Source organism: Amblyomma maculatum, chromosome 1 (assembly GCF_055883805.1).
Source record: "Amblyomma maculatum isolate TAMU_Amacu chromosome 1, ASM5588380v1, whole genome shotgun sequence".
NCBI lineage: Eukaryota > Metazoa > Arthropoda > Arachnida > Ixodida > Ixodidae > Amblyomma > Amblyomma maculatum.
Genome location: NC_139344.1, coordinates 100,545,577 through 100,564,830, shown reverse-complemented (window position 1 = coordinate 100,564,830; position 19,254 = coordinate 100,545,577). Strand labels below are relative to the sequence as shown.

Sequence of the window (19,254 nt, the reverse complement as noted above, 5' to 3'; positions counted from 1 at the left end):
AGCTCATCATGTCAATCTTAATACACTCAAGACCCATGATATGACAAAAAATAAGCCCCACAGGAATATCCAGCACTGCACTAAACAGTTGAACTATTACAGGATCACGCAGTAGTCAACATATTTTCTTGCCCTGTGCAGTGGTAAGACACCCGACTACTGTGCCAGAGTACCTGGGTTAGAACCCGACCACGGCGGCTGCGTTTCGATGGAGGCGAAATGAAGAGGCGTCCGTGTGCTGTGCGATGCCAGCGCACATTAAAGATCCCCTGGCGGTCGAAATTACTCCGTAGCCCTCTACTACGGCTCCTCTTTCTCTCTTTACACTTTAACTCCCACCTTCCTCCCTTCCCTTACAGCATGGTTCAGGTGTCCACAGAAACAAGTGTGACAGATACTGTGCCTTTCTCTTCCTGTGCACCAATTATTATTAAATGCATGTGGTAGTGAATGTAAAAAAATCCATCATGATGCATCGATATTACTTCAAGTGCTTCCACATCGAACTTTAAAACAAGAGTAACAAGAGGCTAGTTATTGCAAAATAAGCTCAAATAGTGCGCTCTCAGTCGTGTTGCTTGCCGAGCTACGACAATAAATATAATCTCCAAGGGAAGTTTTTTGCTTTTTGTTTTTTTTTTTAGGATTTGAAGGAAAACCTATTATACTAGAGGTGCCCCGAAGTTTGTGTCACAATGCAGTGACAGCGGATGCTGTTTATGCAACAATGTAAATACCATGGAAAAATGAATTCATGATGTGACAGCTCCGTAGGAACACATGAGGAGCAGACGATGCGGCTGGCTTCACTTCCGGATGTACTTACCAACTCCGCCACCAGCGGTGCGGCTGTCATCTTGCCTGCTGCCTATACTGACCCAGTGGCCCTATACACACATCAGTGATGCTAGTACAATTTTTAGTGAACACTGCCGAAGCTTCCATCATTTTAGATGCAACCATAGGCACATCATATCTTACAATGCCAAAATAAAGGCAGACACCTATGGATTAGCTGTCAGCCTAGTTCATGGAAACAAGCCTCCTGGCAGTGCCTCAAGCCCATTCATGTGGCAGGACTTATGAGTGCATTTTTTACAGGCTTACTTAGTGTGCGCAACACCAATTTAAGTCAGAGCTATAAACTAGTTCTGCAGCAGAAATAGATGTTTAATTTTTATCAGTTGTTTGACTCCTAAAGCAAGGTCAGGCTATAGGACAGTCACCATGAAGGGCATTCAAGATTAAATGGTTGTGCTCTTCAGGCAAACGAAACAACTCAACTAAAGCAGTGATTAGAGTGGCGCATAACGCGATCAGCGAGGAAAATTTGCACTGAAGACAAAAAAAGGACACCAGTATCAAAATCACCATAAGAATTATCTTCATATTTGTGCAACAGTACACAACTCGCATCAATCAGCATCCATCAAATTCAAATGTTCCCATGCTGTTTGCTTCAAAGCAACAGTGAATGAAGATGCCATTTCATACTGTGAGATGCAGTCTAGCTAGCCTTCAAGTTTTACACAAAAGCATGCATCTTGAATGGGTTCAGTATAAAAGTATTATGGAAGAGCCAGACATATATCACGACAAATGGCTTGACATGGCAAGACTTGGTGCAGGATGTAGAAATTAACTGCAGTTCAACCAATATAAACAGGAACATACGGGGCACTTGTTCGAATGCCACGGTGCCATTGACAAGAAAATGCAATTTAGTGCCCTACGGACCGTTGCAAACACAATGACAAGAAGAAGTCTGAAAAATGATTAGACAGTGGATCTAATATCGTGCCACACACTACATCATGCACAGCAGTTGTGGCATAATATTACATATTAAGTTTTTTTTTTTGGCCATGTCTAAAAATAGTGAAGCTCCTTAATTTTTCAAAAAATTATAAGGTTCTGGCGAAAGCTACAGCAAAGTTATGCCTATTATCAAACAGCACAGAAACACTGGACGGGCCATGACATACCCCAGTTTCAACACTTCACTAGAACATTACTTATTTTTATCAACAAGAGCTAGCCTTCAGCTGTGCACAGTATAAAATGCTTGAATATGCTACAAGGATATTTCAAACAAAAACATGACTAATAGTATACTCATTACATACCCTCAGTGCAGAAATGTTTTGCTATGTGTGTATACCAAGTCTAACAATTCAAAGTGGCAATACATCTAGAAGGCTGATGTTACACAACACAGCTCGGAAAAGCTAGACTAGAGTACAACACAAAAAAAAAAAAAAAAGAAAAAAGAAAAGGGACTAACAAATACTGACGCCTGTATTTCTCCTCACACAAAATACATCATGACGCAAGAATTTTTACAATCTTTGTTCTCCACTATTAGTAAAGTAAAAAAATAAAAACAACAGGACCTCAATGAAATTAGGAAAAATGCAGATAGTACTTAAAGCATTAAGCAAAATCAAGACAAGAACAGAGACAGAGCATGCCTAAATAAGTTGAAATATGTGTGCATATAAACTGTTTTGAAAAGTTACATTAAGTTAAAAGTGTACAAAAATGGCAACACACAGATTAAATATAAAGAGTTAGGTGCAAGACTGCCACACAATTACGTGTACCTTACAATATGTAAAGTGTTACAGTGGTGTATGTGTGTGTGTTTACATATATATATTCATATAAAAACAACAAAATACATTTACAAAAGCGCCAAACAAAGAGGTGTATAAGACAGTTCAACAAAACTATAAACCCTGGCCTTGCGATTATAAAACCAACAAGTGATGCACTTTGCTGATTGCACACCAATTTTGATCTCTGCAAAATTGTGCCCTACAGGATGACAGGGAAGAGAGACCAACCAATAAATGTGACAGCAGATGCTAATAACAGGCATTATAACAGCAAAACAGAAAAGCAGCTTTCAGAAGAATGCCCATCAACAGAAGATACTATTACTACAGTGATGGTATCACTCTATACAAAGCACAAAATAAAAAATGAACAGGGGATTTGCCACCTAAATACATGACCCTGGCTGCTAGACATAATTTAAAAAAGGGTAGTTCATAGTTCAAGGTGAAAAGTGGTATTAGAGATTAAAAGGTGAGCATGAGAAGACAAAAGCAATAACAAAGGACCAAAAACATAACATTTGGGCACTTAGTCAAGTGTTCATGCGAACGACACAACTTCATTTGACATGGCAGCCACATTGGAGAATGGGAAGGCCTTGGTCGTAAATTCATCATGTCACTGCTGTCAAGCACGCATGCATGAAACTTGCTACACAGTTATCCTTAACAGTGTTCACAAGAATAACTCTAGCTTGCTTCCAAGGTATACAAACTCCAACGTTAACTGTAGTACTGTGGTGACTTCAGCCAAGTGCAACTATCAAATGGTCTTGAAGTCTAGGGTTGTATTATTCTTCATACACTTTTGGCCATGTTGGTTTTCAATTCCTGCGCATCACTTGTTCTTGAGATTTGCTGGAAGTCGCTTGGTGACACGGCCACAAAACAGTCCTCCTACAAAGATGATGCCTAGCACACCCATGGCTACCACAACAAAATAGTTCCTTGACGGCGAGTTAGCAATCTGCTGCACTACATCTCGAATTGACTCCACAGGGGCCACCTGCAAGGAAGGAAGGAAAGGAAACCAAAATATTGTTTCTTGCACTAATAAATGCTTTCTGACAGTGGGTAAGCAAGTAAATATGGACATGAATGGGGTATGCACCTACCTGAGCAGCATACTCAAACATTTCCACTCTTTTTGAAAGCAATGTTCGACATTCTTCTGTCAAGGCAATTGTATCGGACTCCAGGCCTGTCAGAAGGCAGGAAAGCACTAAAGAAGAAATAAATATTTTGTCACATCACACACTGCCTGCAAAAATAGCCACAATATTAGGTGGGGAAAAAAAAAAAAAAAAAAAAGGAACATAGAAAGATCAAGCCTTCTGCATGCTAGAACTGCGCCTGGGAGTACACATCAGAGTACAGTGTGAAAGATCCAACAGCAGCACATAACATTTTTAGTGCAAACACCAATAGCCCTTACTAATAAATAAATAAGTAAAGGAGGCTTCCTTGGTTTTGCATACATTCCAAAAGTGGCACAAAGTAAACATATACAGTAAAAGCTTGTCATATGAATTCCAAGGAGGTGCTCATAAGGGGCAAAATAATGAATGCAACATTTGAATGCTTATCATTGCAAGCTCACCTTCAAGCTGAAAAAATGTCTGTGCACTTCAAAACGCCACAAAGACGCGACACACAGCACCTTCTGCATTACCTATTATGAATGAAGGCTGCACAAGCATGTCCTCTGCCAAGGTACCCTCAGAAATGATTTCTTTCTTACCGTTTCCTTCACACATCAATGTCACATCTCTTAAGCTGAGCAACTCATCACACACTTGACAAAATCACACTCATAGTGCCTCTCTGAGGAGGCAAAGGGGAGGTGACGTTTACACACTGTGGAAAATTAATGCTTCCTCCAAGATGACAGAGTTGCTCAATAGAACACTATACTACTGCTTGTTCTTTGGGAAATGATGAGCCCAGCCTTTAAACAGGGGTCTTTGCAAATCGGAGCTTGTTCTTCTATGTGGTTGGATTTCAGCTTGCTATACGTTTCTCTCTATGTACTATGTACTCTATGTCCATTGAGCCTATTCGTGCTCTTGGTGTTCACACAACCTAGCATTTACGCGTTTCTCTCGTACACGGCAGTGCAAGTGGCAACAAATATGGCAGCAACGTTTTAGAACTATGAAAGCAGTCACCAATGTCTTTTTATAACCAAGTAAGAAGGCCGCAAGATATCCACGAGCATCAAAAAGCTAGAAAAAAAGACTGCTGTTTCAATGCAGCTATAATATTTATTATAAATAATTGATATTTTACAAATATTTCAAATAGATCCGAAACAAAACTTGCTTTCTCCTTGTTTATTTCCAGCCATCAAAATTTTTACAAATTTTACAACACCACAAATAATACCATTGGTGCCAAACATGTACTAACGTGCAAGGGGGCTGAACCTAGGTACTTGCGATATAAAAAACTGAACAGCAGCGCTCAGCCGCTACAGTTGCTTTCCTGCAGTGCCTAAGTGCAGCGGGGTGAAGCATCAAAGAAGGCCAACGGGCCAAAATACGAGGCGCTTGTTCCCGCGGAAACGCCACTTCATGAGGGGGAACACGGTGGCTTCTCTGCAATGCCTCAGGAACACAGAGGTGAACCATTTGATAACTACAACCATGCACTTACATACGAGCGGGCCGGGCCTGAGGGATGTAGCATGGGCGAAAATGCGGCACAAGAAAGCCACCACGATGGCTTCTTCACGTGTCACTAATGTAAGGGCAAAGCACTTGGAAGCAACCAAAGAAACGATCCCGGCTACATCTCTTCCACGCCTAGAACAACGCAAATATGGACTAAAGTCTGCGAGAAAAAAGGAGCTTCTTGATGTCAAGAAATGCTAATCTACACTTTTATACAGTGAAAGTGTCAACTTAAATGACTTCGTACCTCATTCTACAGTTTTCAAAATCGGGCAGTTTGGATCATACATTTTCCTGGATAATACATTTTTCCATGCATTTTTTAAAAAATGCATCAAAGAGGTTTTACTGTAAGTAAATTTCTAACCCGCCATTCTGCCCAACCAGGGGTTGGAGCGAACTGGTTTCTTTTCCAGGCAGGGGGCCGTTGCACCGGCGGTGCTCCTCCGTCAGCGACGGATATCTTGGATGAGACAGAAGGGTCTTGACGGTTCAACTTATGACTTTTATGTACAACTATTTACACTGTACATTTATATGAGATTGCAAAAGTCATGGCAAACACTGGAACTGGTTGGCTTGTCTTCCTGGGAAGGACTGCCACTTAAGGCAGAGCTGATAGTCCAGGGCACTGACCTAAGACGCGACCCAAACCAGAACAACCTACTATCATCCGGCACCTTTCCTTTACACCTCGGGTTCGCACCCCTTGGTCTGAACTATCCAATCACTGGCCATAAGCGGCACGAATGGGCCAAGAAAATTCACTCTCACCCCGTACCCGGTCATAGCTGTCCGCAGTGCTGTTTCCGCACTGAAAACAATACAAATGGGTCTTTTTTTTTTTTTAATCGTGGGAACCGACTGCGTGGGAGCTTGTGAGGATGTTTGCTCCCATGCCTCTTCATTCTAACCCGTCGGACCATCATTAAACAATCGCTACAGTCGTCCTATCGAAGGCAACTATCTTCACTGTCCGATATGGGGTCCCGACGCGGGAGTGATTAGGGGACGGTCCCGTCGCTTCACTGTGCCTTTCTTGGAACGCCACACGGAGGGGCACCCTTTTCCATTCAGGGACTCTGAAGAATCAACCAAACAATGCCCCGCTGTCTGGGCACTAGGCACCGGCTTACACCCGAGCCGCTTCTTATCGGCTTCCGGTCGTCGGGGTGATAGATGCCCCCATGTGCACCTTGACGATCCCTTACACTGTACAAGGGCATGGTAGAGCACTATATACCATATTTATTCGAATCTAGGCTGATAGTCTTTTAAAAAAAGCGAGATATAAAACTCTGGGGTCGGCTTATATTCGAGGATTTTGTCTTGGGGTCTCATAATCATAAAATAGGAAAAAAAGTAGCACACAGGTGGCGCCCCCACAAAACGCCAACAAAAGATAAGCCCTAGCAAACGCTGACCAAAGCACACACAAGCACTGGCTGCCATTTTGGCTTTGTCTTCTCGTGTGCTCTTGTGGTACCCTGAGTGCGTTATGGGAATTTTTATATGATCACCACCATGGCACCAAGCAGGCGGTGTCACAATAGCGCTGCCTTCAAGCTGCAGAAGAATCATCAAATCTGATGGCACAAAAGCTGCGCCTCTAGATGTATGCCTTAAAGGGGCGATGACATGGTCTGTCGATGTATTTCTGTTTTGTACTTTTGTGAACAATATACAGGTCTGCCTCTAGATGTATGCCTTAAAGGGGCGATGACATGGTCTGTCGATGTATTTCTGTTTTGTACTTTTGTGAACAATATACAGGTCTGTAATTCTACACGCAAAGATTTAGTGCCTAGCAAGCGGCGCATATTACAAAAAAATAAATAATACAAAAAAAAAACGCAATAAAAATCGGAATCGAGAAGTTCTTCCCACCGTGAGCGACTGCCATTTTGAAATGCTCGTGGCGAAGCGTCGTCTGCAATATCAAATGACACATCTCTCTCTTTTTTGTGGACGATTGACACAGTTGCCGTCCCTCATGCAGATGTGCTCGATGAGGATATGTTACCGCACGAAAGCGATATAGAGTAAAATATGTTTTCTTTAGCATAAGGCATGGTCACAGTCAGTGGGCTGCATGATTAGGTTCCTTAGCTTATCGACTCTAAGAAACCCGAACTGCTTATAGACACGAAGGCGCCGAACTGCCGGCCCGTTCCACGATGAGTAGGCCTAGCGCGAGTATGCGGGGCTTGTGTGTAGAGTTTCGGCGATTACAGAGCGCGCATTCACAAGCTTTAGCGCTTGCATGTGGTCATCGCATGTAGTTCTGGCAGCAATGACCCAAATCGACGACTGCTTACATCACAAAGTGCGTGCACATTGAGTGGGAAGCATCAATGTGACCATGTCTGGTGAGCGCAGCGGGTAGCTGTCGGCACCGCTTGTGGGTAAGCACACTGGGGGCGCAGTCGTAATCTACGAATCGGTGCATTCCTGCAGGAGTTCAGGACTCACACACTAAATACTAAATGGCGATTGTTTACTTTGAATTGCATTGAAGCACTCACGAGACGCCATTCGGCTCGGGAATTGGTCACAGTCGTGCACGCGGCTGCGGGAGAGGCGGGACGGAGACTGCGGCAGATGGGAGGTTCTTGTTCGGTGAGGGCAGTGAAGCGCATTCGAATCGCGTTGGGTTTTGTGATGATGAGACTGAAGCGGCGGTGACGGCGCATGCTTTCGTGCACTGGCCGTGGCTAGACTGAACATAGTTTTGCAAAAAAGAAAAAGCTTTACCAGCCGAGAATAATTAAGTTTGACTAGCACGCGCATATAACAGCAAGTCAATCAGTACAACTTCGTTAAAAAGATTTGTCTGCTTCTCTAATGTTGCAAGGTATGCTCTCGCGTCAACGTAAGCTTGTTTGGTATTTCCTCCTAGTTTTGGACTGAAAGGGCGACGGGCAATAGCTCAGCAATACAACGCTAACCCCTATCCCCTTTCGTCATGCACAAGGTGGAAGGAAACGTTGGACATGCGCCCTTTTATACGCAGGAGCGTTATGTTTTCTAAACAAGACAACTCTCATAATGTAAGAAAAATATGCTTCCAATTGCAAGCTAAAATAATACAGCATGAGGCCATCAATTTCAGCCTCCTCGACAACCTCTAGACGAAGCCCAAAACAAGTGCGAGGATCACTATGGCCGTATATTATAGTGAAGGCTTGTAAAAAAAAAAAAGAGAAACAAAAAAGCTCTGTAACCACCATCCACGACGTGCATGCAATAACGCAGCCGACACCGCGAATAGCAGACGACACGGGGATGAGATCTCGTGACGTCAGTGGTTAATGGTTGCCAGGCCAGAAAGCTGGTTTCGATATGAATAATAAAATATCATTTTAAAACTATTTACTGCACCGAATGAGTTCAAATTTCGAGAATTTATAACTTAACGTGTGTGGAGTGAAACGCAATAGTCAGTTTATGCTCAAATGTTAGCTGTCATGACCCCTTTAATAAACCTTTCAAGAATCGGCTATGCAAATACTACGTGGACTAGCTTGGTGAAGAGCGCGAGCTTACACCAACAGGTCGTGTAAAGCGCGCATCGCTGGGAGTCGTGGCCACTTGGATTTCTGCAGCCTGGGATGATATCCCGGAAAGCCTGGTTGTGCGCGCATTCCACACGTGCTGCATTTCCAGTGCACTTGATCGCACCGAAGACTGTGCACTCTATGAGGAGCCCAGCGATAAGGAAGTCAGCGATGATGACGGCTGAGCAAGATAATGTAAATAAATGTCGTTTGCATGCTGTACTTCTTGTTCGCAGTTGTTTATTCGGTGGCCTACAATCAAGGTAAGTTTTTTTGTTTTTTTGTTTTTTTCTGTGGACCGAGACTAAGTTTTAGGTTCGACTTAGAATCGTAGCCGGCCTAGATTCGAGTAAATATGGCAACTTAGGAAAAAAAAAAAAAAAAGAATTTCCAAACTGAAGCATGAATGAAGAAGCAGCTGGGGCTTACAGTGTCCTTGCCCTGGCGTGAGGTCATGGCAGAAATGCTTAATGTCATGCAGACATGCCTTGTACAAAATTGGGTCAGCCTGAACATCAGCTTTGCCTTCATGTATGAGACGTGCAACTTCCTGCAACCAAGTAAAACAGAGTTAGCACAAAAATGCTCAGAGAATAACAAGCTTGTCACATGGGCAGTTTTTTAATGGCAACTGAGTCAATGGAAACTGATCAGAATGGGGATTGGCCAGTACCATATCACGGGCGTAGCTGGATGGATGGATGGAATGGATGGAATATAGGAGCGTCCCTTGAAACAGGGTGGTAGTAGTTGCTATCATGCTTGTTTTTTTCCCTATATATTAATTATTGTTTTAAATCAGTTAACTATACCATCATTCTATTTACTGAATTTTTGTTTCTACATTACTTTTCTGCTTTTAAGCAACCAATCTTCCAATCGCTTTTTGCTAGCTTCCACCGCTTCTAGGCAGCACCATCTAGCGGCTAAGTTGAGAACCATGCTGATATGATATGCGGTCACATCACGGAACAGGAGACAAGTAGCAGGAGGCTAGCTTTAAAAACAGACTATGGATGTAGATTTGGCTATGCCCTTTGTTTGACCCTCATTGACTTGCCACAAATGATGATGGGCATGACAAACACTGCATAGGAGGCTGCATGTTGCCATGAAACCAATCCCCCCCCCTGCTACACACACAAAAAATACAGTAAAATCTCGGTGATACAAATCCGGTTGACACGAATTTCGGGATGATACGAATTCGCAAAATTCCCCGGCCGGAGTGCACTGTGTAAAATGCGCAAAATTTCGGATATTCCAAACATTCTTCCGTGCCACTAAGGCTGATAAGAACGTGTGAATTGCGACCGCAACCTTGAGCATTATGCACTGCCCCCACATCTTTGACTGCGCGATTGCCAGCCGCGCTGCACGCATCACGAGCAGTTGAGCAGTTTGCGGCGGAGCATAGCCTGCACGTTGCCGCTGTTGCATTTGCCTGTCGCACATACACTTGGTGAAAAGTTTTCAGCGGTGTGCGGCCCACAAACCTGTGACGTCGCAATCACAGCAGTTGTGCAGCCACGTGCGGAGCGCACATCGTTAGCTCCACGATCACTAGTCATAGTGTGTGCATCGCAAAAAGTAAAGAGTGTAGCGTGGTCCGCACGCCACCATCTTCTGTCGTGCTGTACATGCCGCAATAAATACGCGAAGGTGGCCAGACCACACATAGCCGGCATCATGATCATCTGTCAGGCTCTCGACGCTGTGAAAAGTATGCAGCGGCACGCGGCCCACAAATCACCCACGTCACAACCAGCTGTTGCAATACTGCAGTAGTAGTCAGCTGCGCAAGGCAGGCACGCACGGCAGGCACGCACGGCCTGCACATAATAGATTTGCAATCGCTAGATGTGCTGTATGCATCGCGAGTACTTTGCACCGCGAGAAGTCCGTAGAGCACGCGGTCCGCACCTCGCCGACGTTGCGACCGCCTGTTGAGCTGTACGCACCGCGAGTGGCGAGCTGGGACCGTGCGACCGTAATAAACCTTATCGTCCATAAACAGATCTGAGCAACCGCCTTTCCCATGCTCTTTCATACTAATTTTTGTTTGTTTTGATGATACGAATGTTCGGATGATACACATTTTTTCGCGACCCTGTGAATTCGTATCACCAAGGTTCTACTGCACACAGACAAACTACAGTCCAACTGTTTAGATTTAAATTAGTTTTTTTTTTTTTCTATTTTTGGCACTAGCTATACGAGAGAAAATACGGTACTTTTTGCGCAGCCGCACCTTTTGAATTGTGATTTCCTTGGATGCTCAAATAAATGTTTTGTAGTGGCAAAATGTGTCTGTCCTTGATTATACACATTCGATTCAATATTCGAAACAAGTATTGATATTCAGTCAATATTCAAACAATTTGATATTCACACAATCCTAATTTAAACTGGTAAGTCTAGCCCGTTAGTCACAGCCCTCATTTCTCTATGCTAGACTGCTCAATGGATGCTAAAATTTTTACAAGCAGGAGAGCCCAGCACCCAAGTAGCTTTCTTTGCCTCCTATTGGCAATGCACAGCAGGTGATGCACACAATAACAACACCTGGCTGTGCAAGGTTCAGGCTCTGTAATCGTGCCACCAGCCGCACTAGCTTAAGGAAGACATGACGCGTGGTGTGATGTTGCAACAGTTGAAAAATGGGCTGTTTAACCTTCAAGTCCATGAGAAATTGCAGCATGCACCTAAGTGCGACAGGTGACATGACCACAACACAAGGAATCTGGACACGTCGATTTCTGTGCTGCATACATGCCACCTGTAACTCTTGCCTCAAGCAAGTGCAAAAGCATGGTGAAGCTTTATTTTCTTCTTTCTCCCTACCCTCTCGAGCAGGAGGTCTAATCACGCGGCACACTGGCCCCAAGAATTTGCTTTCTTTCCAAAGGCCTCAAGCCAGTAACATCTGGGCTCCTTCTCCAACAGTAGAGCATCTCTTTATTGGATCTGGCAATAACTGGCTGCTCACCGCTGTCTTACTTGCAAGCAAGTAGCAAGGCATGCGGTTGCAATTCTCAAACTTCATATTATTCCCAGCTTTGTACAGTAGAATCTCGGTGATACGAAATTCAAAGGGAGACGAAAATTTTCGTATCACCCGAAATTTCGTATCACCAAAAAACGAGCAAAATCCGTTTTCAAGCCTTCCAACAGGTACGAAATATTTATTTTCGTTGAAAGAAATCGCGTATATCCTTCTGCATCTTCTTTTCCGAGAGATCTGATAACAGAGAGCTTTGAAAACTGAAAAATTGGGCCGCTGTCTTCTCCCGCACAGACTCGGAGGTCACGGCGCGCCGCAGAGCATCAATGGTGTGCATCGTTTCTGCTGCCGTCGGCGGTGGGTCATCAACGCTTTGGTCGTCGTCATCTTCGTCACTGCATGGAATGCCAGGCTGTGATGATGCTTCCTCCGCAATATCTTCAACCGTGCGGAGACCACAGGTGGCGAGGTAGTCGTCCGCGGTGACGAAATCGTCGACGTCAAGTTGATTCCAGACATCGATGGGAATCGGGTCTGGCACTTGCGAGGCAGTAGCCACAGCGGATTTGAAAACCCCACACTTCGCGAAACAATTGGCGATGGTCGTAGGAACGACGCGATCCCAGGCAATTGCAAGAAAATGCACAGCGTCCAGAAGAGTGATCTGGAGATTCGCGTCCTTCCTTTCAATCTTCGCGAGGAGGCGGCGCACCAACAAAGCTTTGAAATTGTGCTTAACATTCCTTATAATCCCAGCATCCAGTGGTTACAAATGACTTGTTGCGTTCGGGGGCAGGAACACCACCTTAAGGCGGGGGTCCAACTCCGGCAGCGCGAATGTGCCATTTTAGGCAATGTTTGCGTGAGCATTCTGCGAGTTGTTCTTTTTCGAACATCACAATGTAGGCATCATTCGAAAGCTTAATATACGCTCTGTCAAATGATGTGCGCTGCTTTAGTGTGCCAACGTTATCAACTGCATGAGAGGTGGTATTGCAGATGACAAATTCGCTAGCGTCGTTGATATGCCCTACTTCGGATTAATTTGCTGAAGAAACTGCTGCACTTAGAACAGTTTCCTTTGGCCTACACATAGAATGGGTATTTATATTAGGAAACATGGTGCGTAATTAGTTTTAATTTAATCAGAATTTGATCGACAGCCTTTTCAACATGGTAGAGTTTGGCTATTTTGGGCACGAATATCTGCGCTTTATCAACGTGCACAGCAGTAAAATTTTTACCACTTCGGGCGCATATTATAATAGTTGAGTGTACGACGTTTCATCGAAATTTATTCGCTAGTTCGTTTTTAATTACCTTTCCAATTTGAAGATTTCCGTAATACTGCCTCACATCGCATAGCTTGACCAGAAAAACCGCTCATTCTACAGCCTAGGAATCATGCATGGCGAAACTAGAATAGTCGTTATTTGTGAAAAATGATCGCCAATTGCGCTTTATACAATTAGCACGATTATACTGAGCCTTCAAATAAAATCAATTTTTCGTACACGACATTCAATCGAGAAGGCCGTCATACTCAACAACGTGAGCCTTGTTTGAGTTGGCTTTTTTTAATATTGTATTACTGTAAGATAAAGTTAAAATAAGAAGCACAAACCATGGTGATAATTAGTATTTGCACCTGTATTCGGTCATTAAAGGTTTTTTACTGCTAGTGCCATCTAGGTAAAAGCAGCAAAAGTGTGAGTTGATTCAATTGCCAGGAGAGGCGCGCGTGACTACACTCCTTCAAAGTATTGAAGCTAGTCAAGAAACCTAGAAGTCAGCTTCTCTGAAGTGCAAAAACCCCTTCACCATGGCGGCCAAACCTGTTTTGGGGGCAGAAATCAGGTGCAGTGCAGAAGACGTCTATTGTGGTAATAATGGCCACGTACATTTCCAGCACCCCTCTTCTTCTTGTCGCAATTATGGGATTAAGAACCCCTCCGTTTGTGAGTGCCATTCATAACACCTCCCCTGCCCCTACCTCCTCCAGGCTCTCAATAGTGAAGGAATTCTGCTCAACACGTTTGCGCATGACATCAGGCTGGACATAGAAGTATTCTGCGCTGCACCCAACTTCTGCCCTCAAAACAGGTTTGGCTGCCATGGTGAAGGGGTTTTGCTCTGCTGACTTCTAGGTTTCAGCAACCCACCTATACTACTTTTGTGCTGTGAAGTGTTTTTCTTATTGCTATTTGCATTGCTGTTTGTGAGGTGAGTGTCACACTTTTCAAATATTCATTGCCTGTCGAAACAACTTCTTTCTGCAGCAGATCCGGTTTCAAACATCCCATAGAGGAAGAATTTCGACAACTCTCTCACCTGATGCAGAGGCTACAATTCATGATATAGAGGAAAGCAGGGAGTGTCAGTGGAGTGAAAGGAATGAATGGATACCTGGAGGCACCACTCGATTGAGAACGTGGTGCGAGACACCGCTGGTCCTTAGCACAAGGAGACGCATCTACTCAAAGTGGAAACACAAACAGTTCATTAGGGAAGGACCGCGGAGTGAAAGTTCTTTTTAGGTGACAAGACATGACACGCACACTACGTGCGTGCACATGTTTTGCGCGCATACATTGTGGTTTATGCGGGGGCTATTCGCTCACACGAAGAACCTGCACATGGTCACCGCATCACCCTTTGCACCCCTGCATTGTGTGCGAACAGTGGACGCTCGCCTGCAGTGCTAAGCCACTAACCTTCACGCCCAATCGCTGAGGGGCTTTGCGCTATTTTGTGCTTTTCTGAATATGCTTCTGGCCCTGTACTTTTTCCCTCACGCATTCGTATTTCGCCAGGCGCTTCAGGCTCGGATAGCAAGTGACACGGCTAGCAAAATCCAAACAGAATGCGCAGAATCTTCCGGTAAATTTACATGTATCGGGCTTGCTTTTCGGCTGGCGACAAAAGGGCAAATTTATCAAAATTAAGACATGCCTTGACAGATTGAAGGTTGCTTGGACGAGGTTCTTCATCCGTGCGCGCAGTTGGTCCAGTGGTATTTCTCGCAAAATGTAGACATTATGCGTTTGACAGCGAGTGCTACGGATATCGCCACGTTATGCTGCATGGTGTGCTGACAAAATGCTCGCACGTGACATCACGATACGCCAGCTGGCGTATCACGCGTATGATCCACCGTTTAGATGCTATGTGCGTCATGCGACTCTCAAATATTGGTCTAAAAAGGAATAGGACAGTAGACCAAAAGAAATAGTTTCGGCCGGCGGTAACGAGTGGTTGTCTCCTTCACATCTCCGTTGGTGCGTGCTCTGTTCCCTAGAGCTTTCAGTGGCACACGTGTGCTTAGGTGCAGCTGTCCTCTCGGAAAGCACCGTTTTGAATGTAGCTTCACAGCCGCTAAAAGAAATACAACTGCAAAAGGACGACGTCGCATACAAAGTACAGATAAAAAAAAAAAAAAAAACAACGAAGGAATTCGACGCTGCTGAACCGAATGTCGAGCGTTAGCTGAAATGAGAATGTACACTGTTTTGGTTCAGTGCTTTTCATGCTTATAAACATTACAAATATGTGCTCATAGATAATCAAAAACCAGACGTCATCACCGATAATCATCGTAATGAAACGATAATGAAACGTAACAGCCGTTGTACGTCTGTCTAATTGTATTTGGTCACTTACGAAGCGTGTATGGACATCTTTGCAAAGGTGGGACAGTTGACCGCACTACGCTGCGTGGAAAGAGAGAAGTTTCAACTGCAGACAGCGTAACATAAACAAAGTGACACCGAGAGGGCAGCTGGGCGCATTTCACTGTGACAAGAGAAAAGTGCTTGCCTACATGTAAATCGAATTACCGGATTCCTTTGGCGCACACGCAGTGGCATTAGTGGGGCCAAGTAGGGCTAATGCGCGTGCGCAGCCGACACTCTCTACTTCTCTGTGCGTCTACGCTATGCTTAAAATAGTAAGCCTCGAAGCCGTGGATTCATGTTTCAAGGCCAGGGGTCTGTTTTAATAATAATAATAATAATAATAATAATAATAATAATAATAATAATAATAATAATAATAATAATAATATTATTATTATTATTATGCAATGCACCGTAAACGCTTTCGCGGACATTTAGTGCATGTGGTGGGTTGACGGAATGAAGCGCGTGTCTGTATCGGGCGGTCGTGCAGAAGAGAGTACTGTTATCCACCGCGGCACACGCACATCGCCACTGTTTTTAGACTGCCGCAATGAAAAAAATCGAACGCATTTATTAGCACAATGACAGCCTCCCTTTACGAGCGCACATGGTCATCCCCGATTAGTCATCGCGGTGAAATTCCAAGCTTTTTGGGTGTTTCTTGCACCTCATTTCCGTTTTGTACCGAAAAAAAAAAGTAAATAAACGTCGCGTTTGGTTTTGACATAGGACATCGTTTTCTTCACACCTTCGAACACGTCCGTTAGTTTTAGTAAAGTAAGTAGAGGAGGCTCTGAATTTTTGCCTCCGAATGGCTGAATGTCGATTGACACCACCGAAATGAAATATGCGACGATGTGTGGAGCCGAAATCACATGACAGTCTGATTCGGCGTGCAGTTTTGACGTCGAGGTCACCAGCGGCATTTTTCTTGAAAGCATTTCCGATAACAAACATGCAAAGCAGTAAAATAAAATAAAATGAAAGACTAACGCTAGTTGTAATCCTTACTGCTTAGCATCAAGGAGCCACGTGGTCTTACTCAAAAAGATTCAGAAATATAAGCATAGTAGCACAGCTAGCAGTGCGAAAGCAATTCCAAGCAAACACGCAGAAGACACGCGGCAATATCTACCAAGGCAGCAGTTGTTGCTTTCCTCAGGAGATAGGAGCCTGAGTCTTGCACGAAGGCACATTCACGAACTGGGCTGAACCTGTTCAATCCGTTTCGAAATGATTTTTGATAACAATACCACGTCAATTCGATGTAGACAGCTGTATGTCGAGACCTTGCGGTGAAACCCACAGTTGACCGCGTCGAGTTATCGCTATAGCTTCGTTCCCACGTGTAGCGAACATCACCCATTTTTGCTGTGCACAGATAACAAATGGCGACCACGCCTTGCAGACTACTTTTTTTTTTTTTTTTTTAGTGATAGGAAAACAAATTTCCACTCCTTTGCAATGATAAAATCGGAAATAAATGGGAGGGAATGGAAACATAATGTTCAAAAAACAAAATGACTTGAAACAGCATAAATATTCGCAGCATCTGCCATCTTCTTGGTTTAGAGAAATTGCTACAACGGTCTATCAACTTGCATCTTGAGCGTTCACGAGCATACTTCAGCCGACTGATTGGAAAGTCATTCTAAGGAGTTCTTGTGTGGACAAAAAAAGCAGGAGGATAAGGGTTAGGTGCAACAAGTGGCCCTGAACCAGCTCTGCCATTGTTCAACTCTAATCCTGCTGAAACGCTGCATGGCATAGTGAAACAACAAAACATTGGGGTGAGGTCAACGAATTGTCACCATGATTGATCTCATGATAGAGGAAGAGAGAAGGACAGGGACTGGTCATTTTGGGCAAGGGCTAAAAATATACAGGCACGAGGGACAGGCAAACCGCTTTGTCCCATGTCTCTCGACCATCCCTGCCTCTTTTTTGCGCTTTGTCAAAATGAGCAAACTCCACCAACTAGCCCAAGAAACAGCATTGCAGAGAGACAGTGTGCCTAAAGCTCACAGCCACTTTTTGTAAGCCTACAAAAGCTAGTAAATTCAGACTAGATTGACCAAAATTGACCAAAATAATCTGGGCATGCACTGGGAAAATGTTTTGTCTAACATGAAAATGAATACATTCCGATGCCTGTGCTGCTTAGCATTCGTCAAGTTTTTTCTCTCAGTGTGGCGATTGAAGAAAGTATAAAGGCATACCACTTCCCCAAAGTACATCCAAAATTGCGTCATGTTGGGGGTAGAAGTGGCGTGGGGTGAAGGGAACTACTGGAATACATAAGCCCCGACTCCAAACACACATGCGTCATGCACTGCCGCGCTAACGTCGTCGCACGCGTCAGCCAAAGCCGGTCTGCGCATGCGCGCAGCGCCTGCGTGCATCGCGAGCTCTGATGCTGTGATCTGTCCCTGCCAGATATCTGGCGCGTGCTACACGCGTCGAAAACTAGCGAGGGGTTGGGACCGCGCGGCTGTCCCCTACTCCGTTCTTCTCGTCCTGAAGTCCACTTAGCTCCCCCTGCTTCCTTTTCTTCACAGAATAGTTTTCTTCACGGTTTAAATTTTCTCAGTCCGCGCGAGAGGGTGAGTGAGCCAGCACCACGAACATGCAGGTGCATTCCCCTTTTGCGACGCCTGCCGTGACGGCGGCGTTGACGTCGCGGCGCATGGAAAGTGCTTTGGAGTACCCGCTTTATTTATGGCAGTTACGAGGGTTTACCTACAGAAGGAATGTGAGGATTGACAGCCACGTTTGTCAGTTCTTCGATTTTCCGTACTGTTTTCTCGGGCTGTTTTTCTTTTTTCCATCAATGATGAAACAAACCCTTCACACATTCGTGGGGACAATGTTTGCAAACGGTGTAGGTTCGCCAGTACTTGTCTAAATGGTGCGATCCCCCCCCCCCCCCCCCCCACTTCTTCATTGGAACCGCAGATGAATCAACAAGGGTATCTTATTGTACGATCCCCAGACATGTCAAAAGAATTCCGAGGCTGGCAAGTTTCAAATTATGAAATCATTGTCAAGAAACACATGTGCTAGTTGCAAAGCGGCGCATATTTAGATAACTGCTCGTGATGTTGCACTTTTCTGGTCGTCTTATTGCTCAGAATATGTTTATTTATTTATTTTATTTACATTACCCATCAGGGAGGCATTACATATATTTTGAATATATTTCAGAAATATGTTGCACTCACGCTCTCGAGTGCTGCTAGTATGGCAGTCCGCTTTCTCAACGCACCTTATAGCTAAAAATGTCGCAACAAGAGCGCAGACTGACTTGAAACTAGAGCTCACGGTAGTTATTGTAGCTGGAGTACCATTACCAATGTACGCTTACTACCAGCGCTGGTGCATTCGCCTTCAGCCCACCTGCTCATGTTGCTGTATATAGCACAAGGAGCTCAATCTAAAACATCAATCTATTCGTTGTGTCGTCTTCTGACCTTGTGCTCCCGTCCACGTTCCGCGCTGTCACCTCAAGATGCATAAGCAACACGCCCAAGCTGCTATTCTAAATAAAAACAAAAATGGGGGAGGGGAGGGGCGGTTAGCTTACCGTCAACACTATATAGCCTCGTGTGTTTCAATGGAAATGCCTCCACCCCCCCCCACCCCCACCAGGGAAAAAAGAAAGCGGTCAGCGCGTTATGAAAAGGAAAGTACGCACACCCACATATATCAGCGCGCGCGTTTTTTTTT

General features: G+C 44.4%; 1 protein-coding gene across 1 annotated transcript in view; it reads right to left on the bottom strand.

The window, feature by feature from the left end:
• Window positions 1–1,361: 1,361 nt before the first annotated feature.
• Glg1 (Golgi apparatus protein 1) overlaps window positions 1,362–19,254 on the bottom strand; it is a 109,200-nt gene continuing 91,307 nt past the window's right edge. The window contains exons 21-23 of the mRNA XM_084588668.1: window positions 9,277–9,397; window positions 3,734–3,840; window positions 1,362–3,624 (exon numbers count right to left, since the gene is read on the bottom strand). Coding sequence (XP_084444794.1) covers window positions 3,457–3,624; window positions 3,734–3,840; window positions 9,277–9,397 — 396 coding nt within the window. The 3' untranslated portion in view covers window positions 1,362–3,456. The remainder of the gene's footprint in view (window positions 3,625–3,733; window positions 3,841–9,276; window positions 9,398–19,254) is intronic.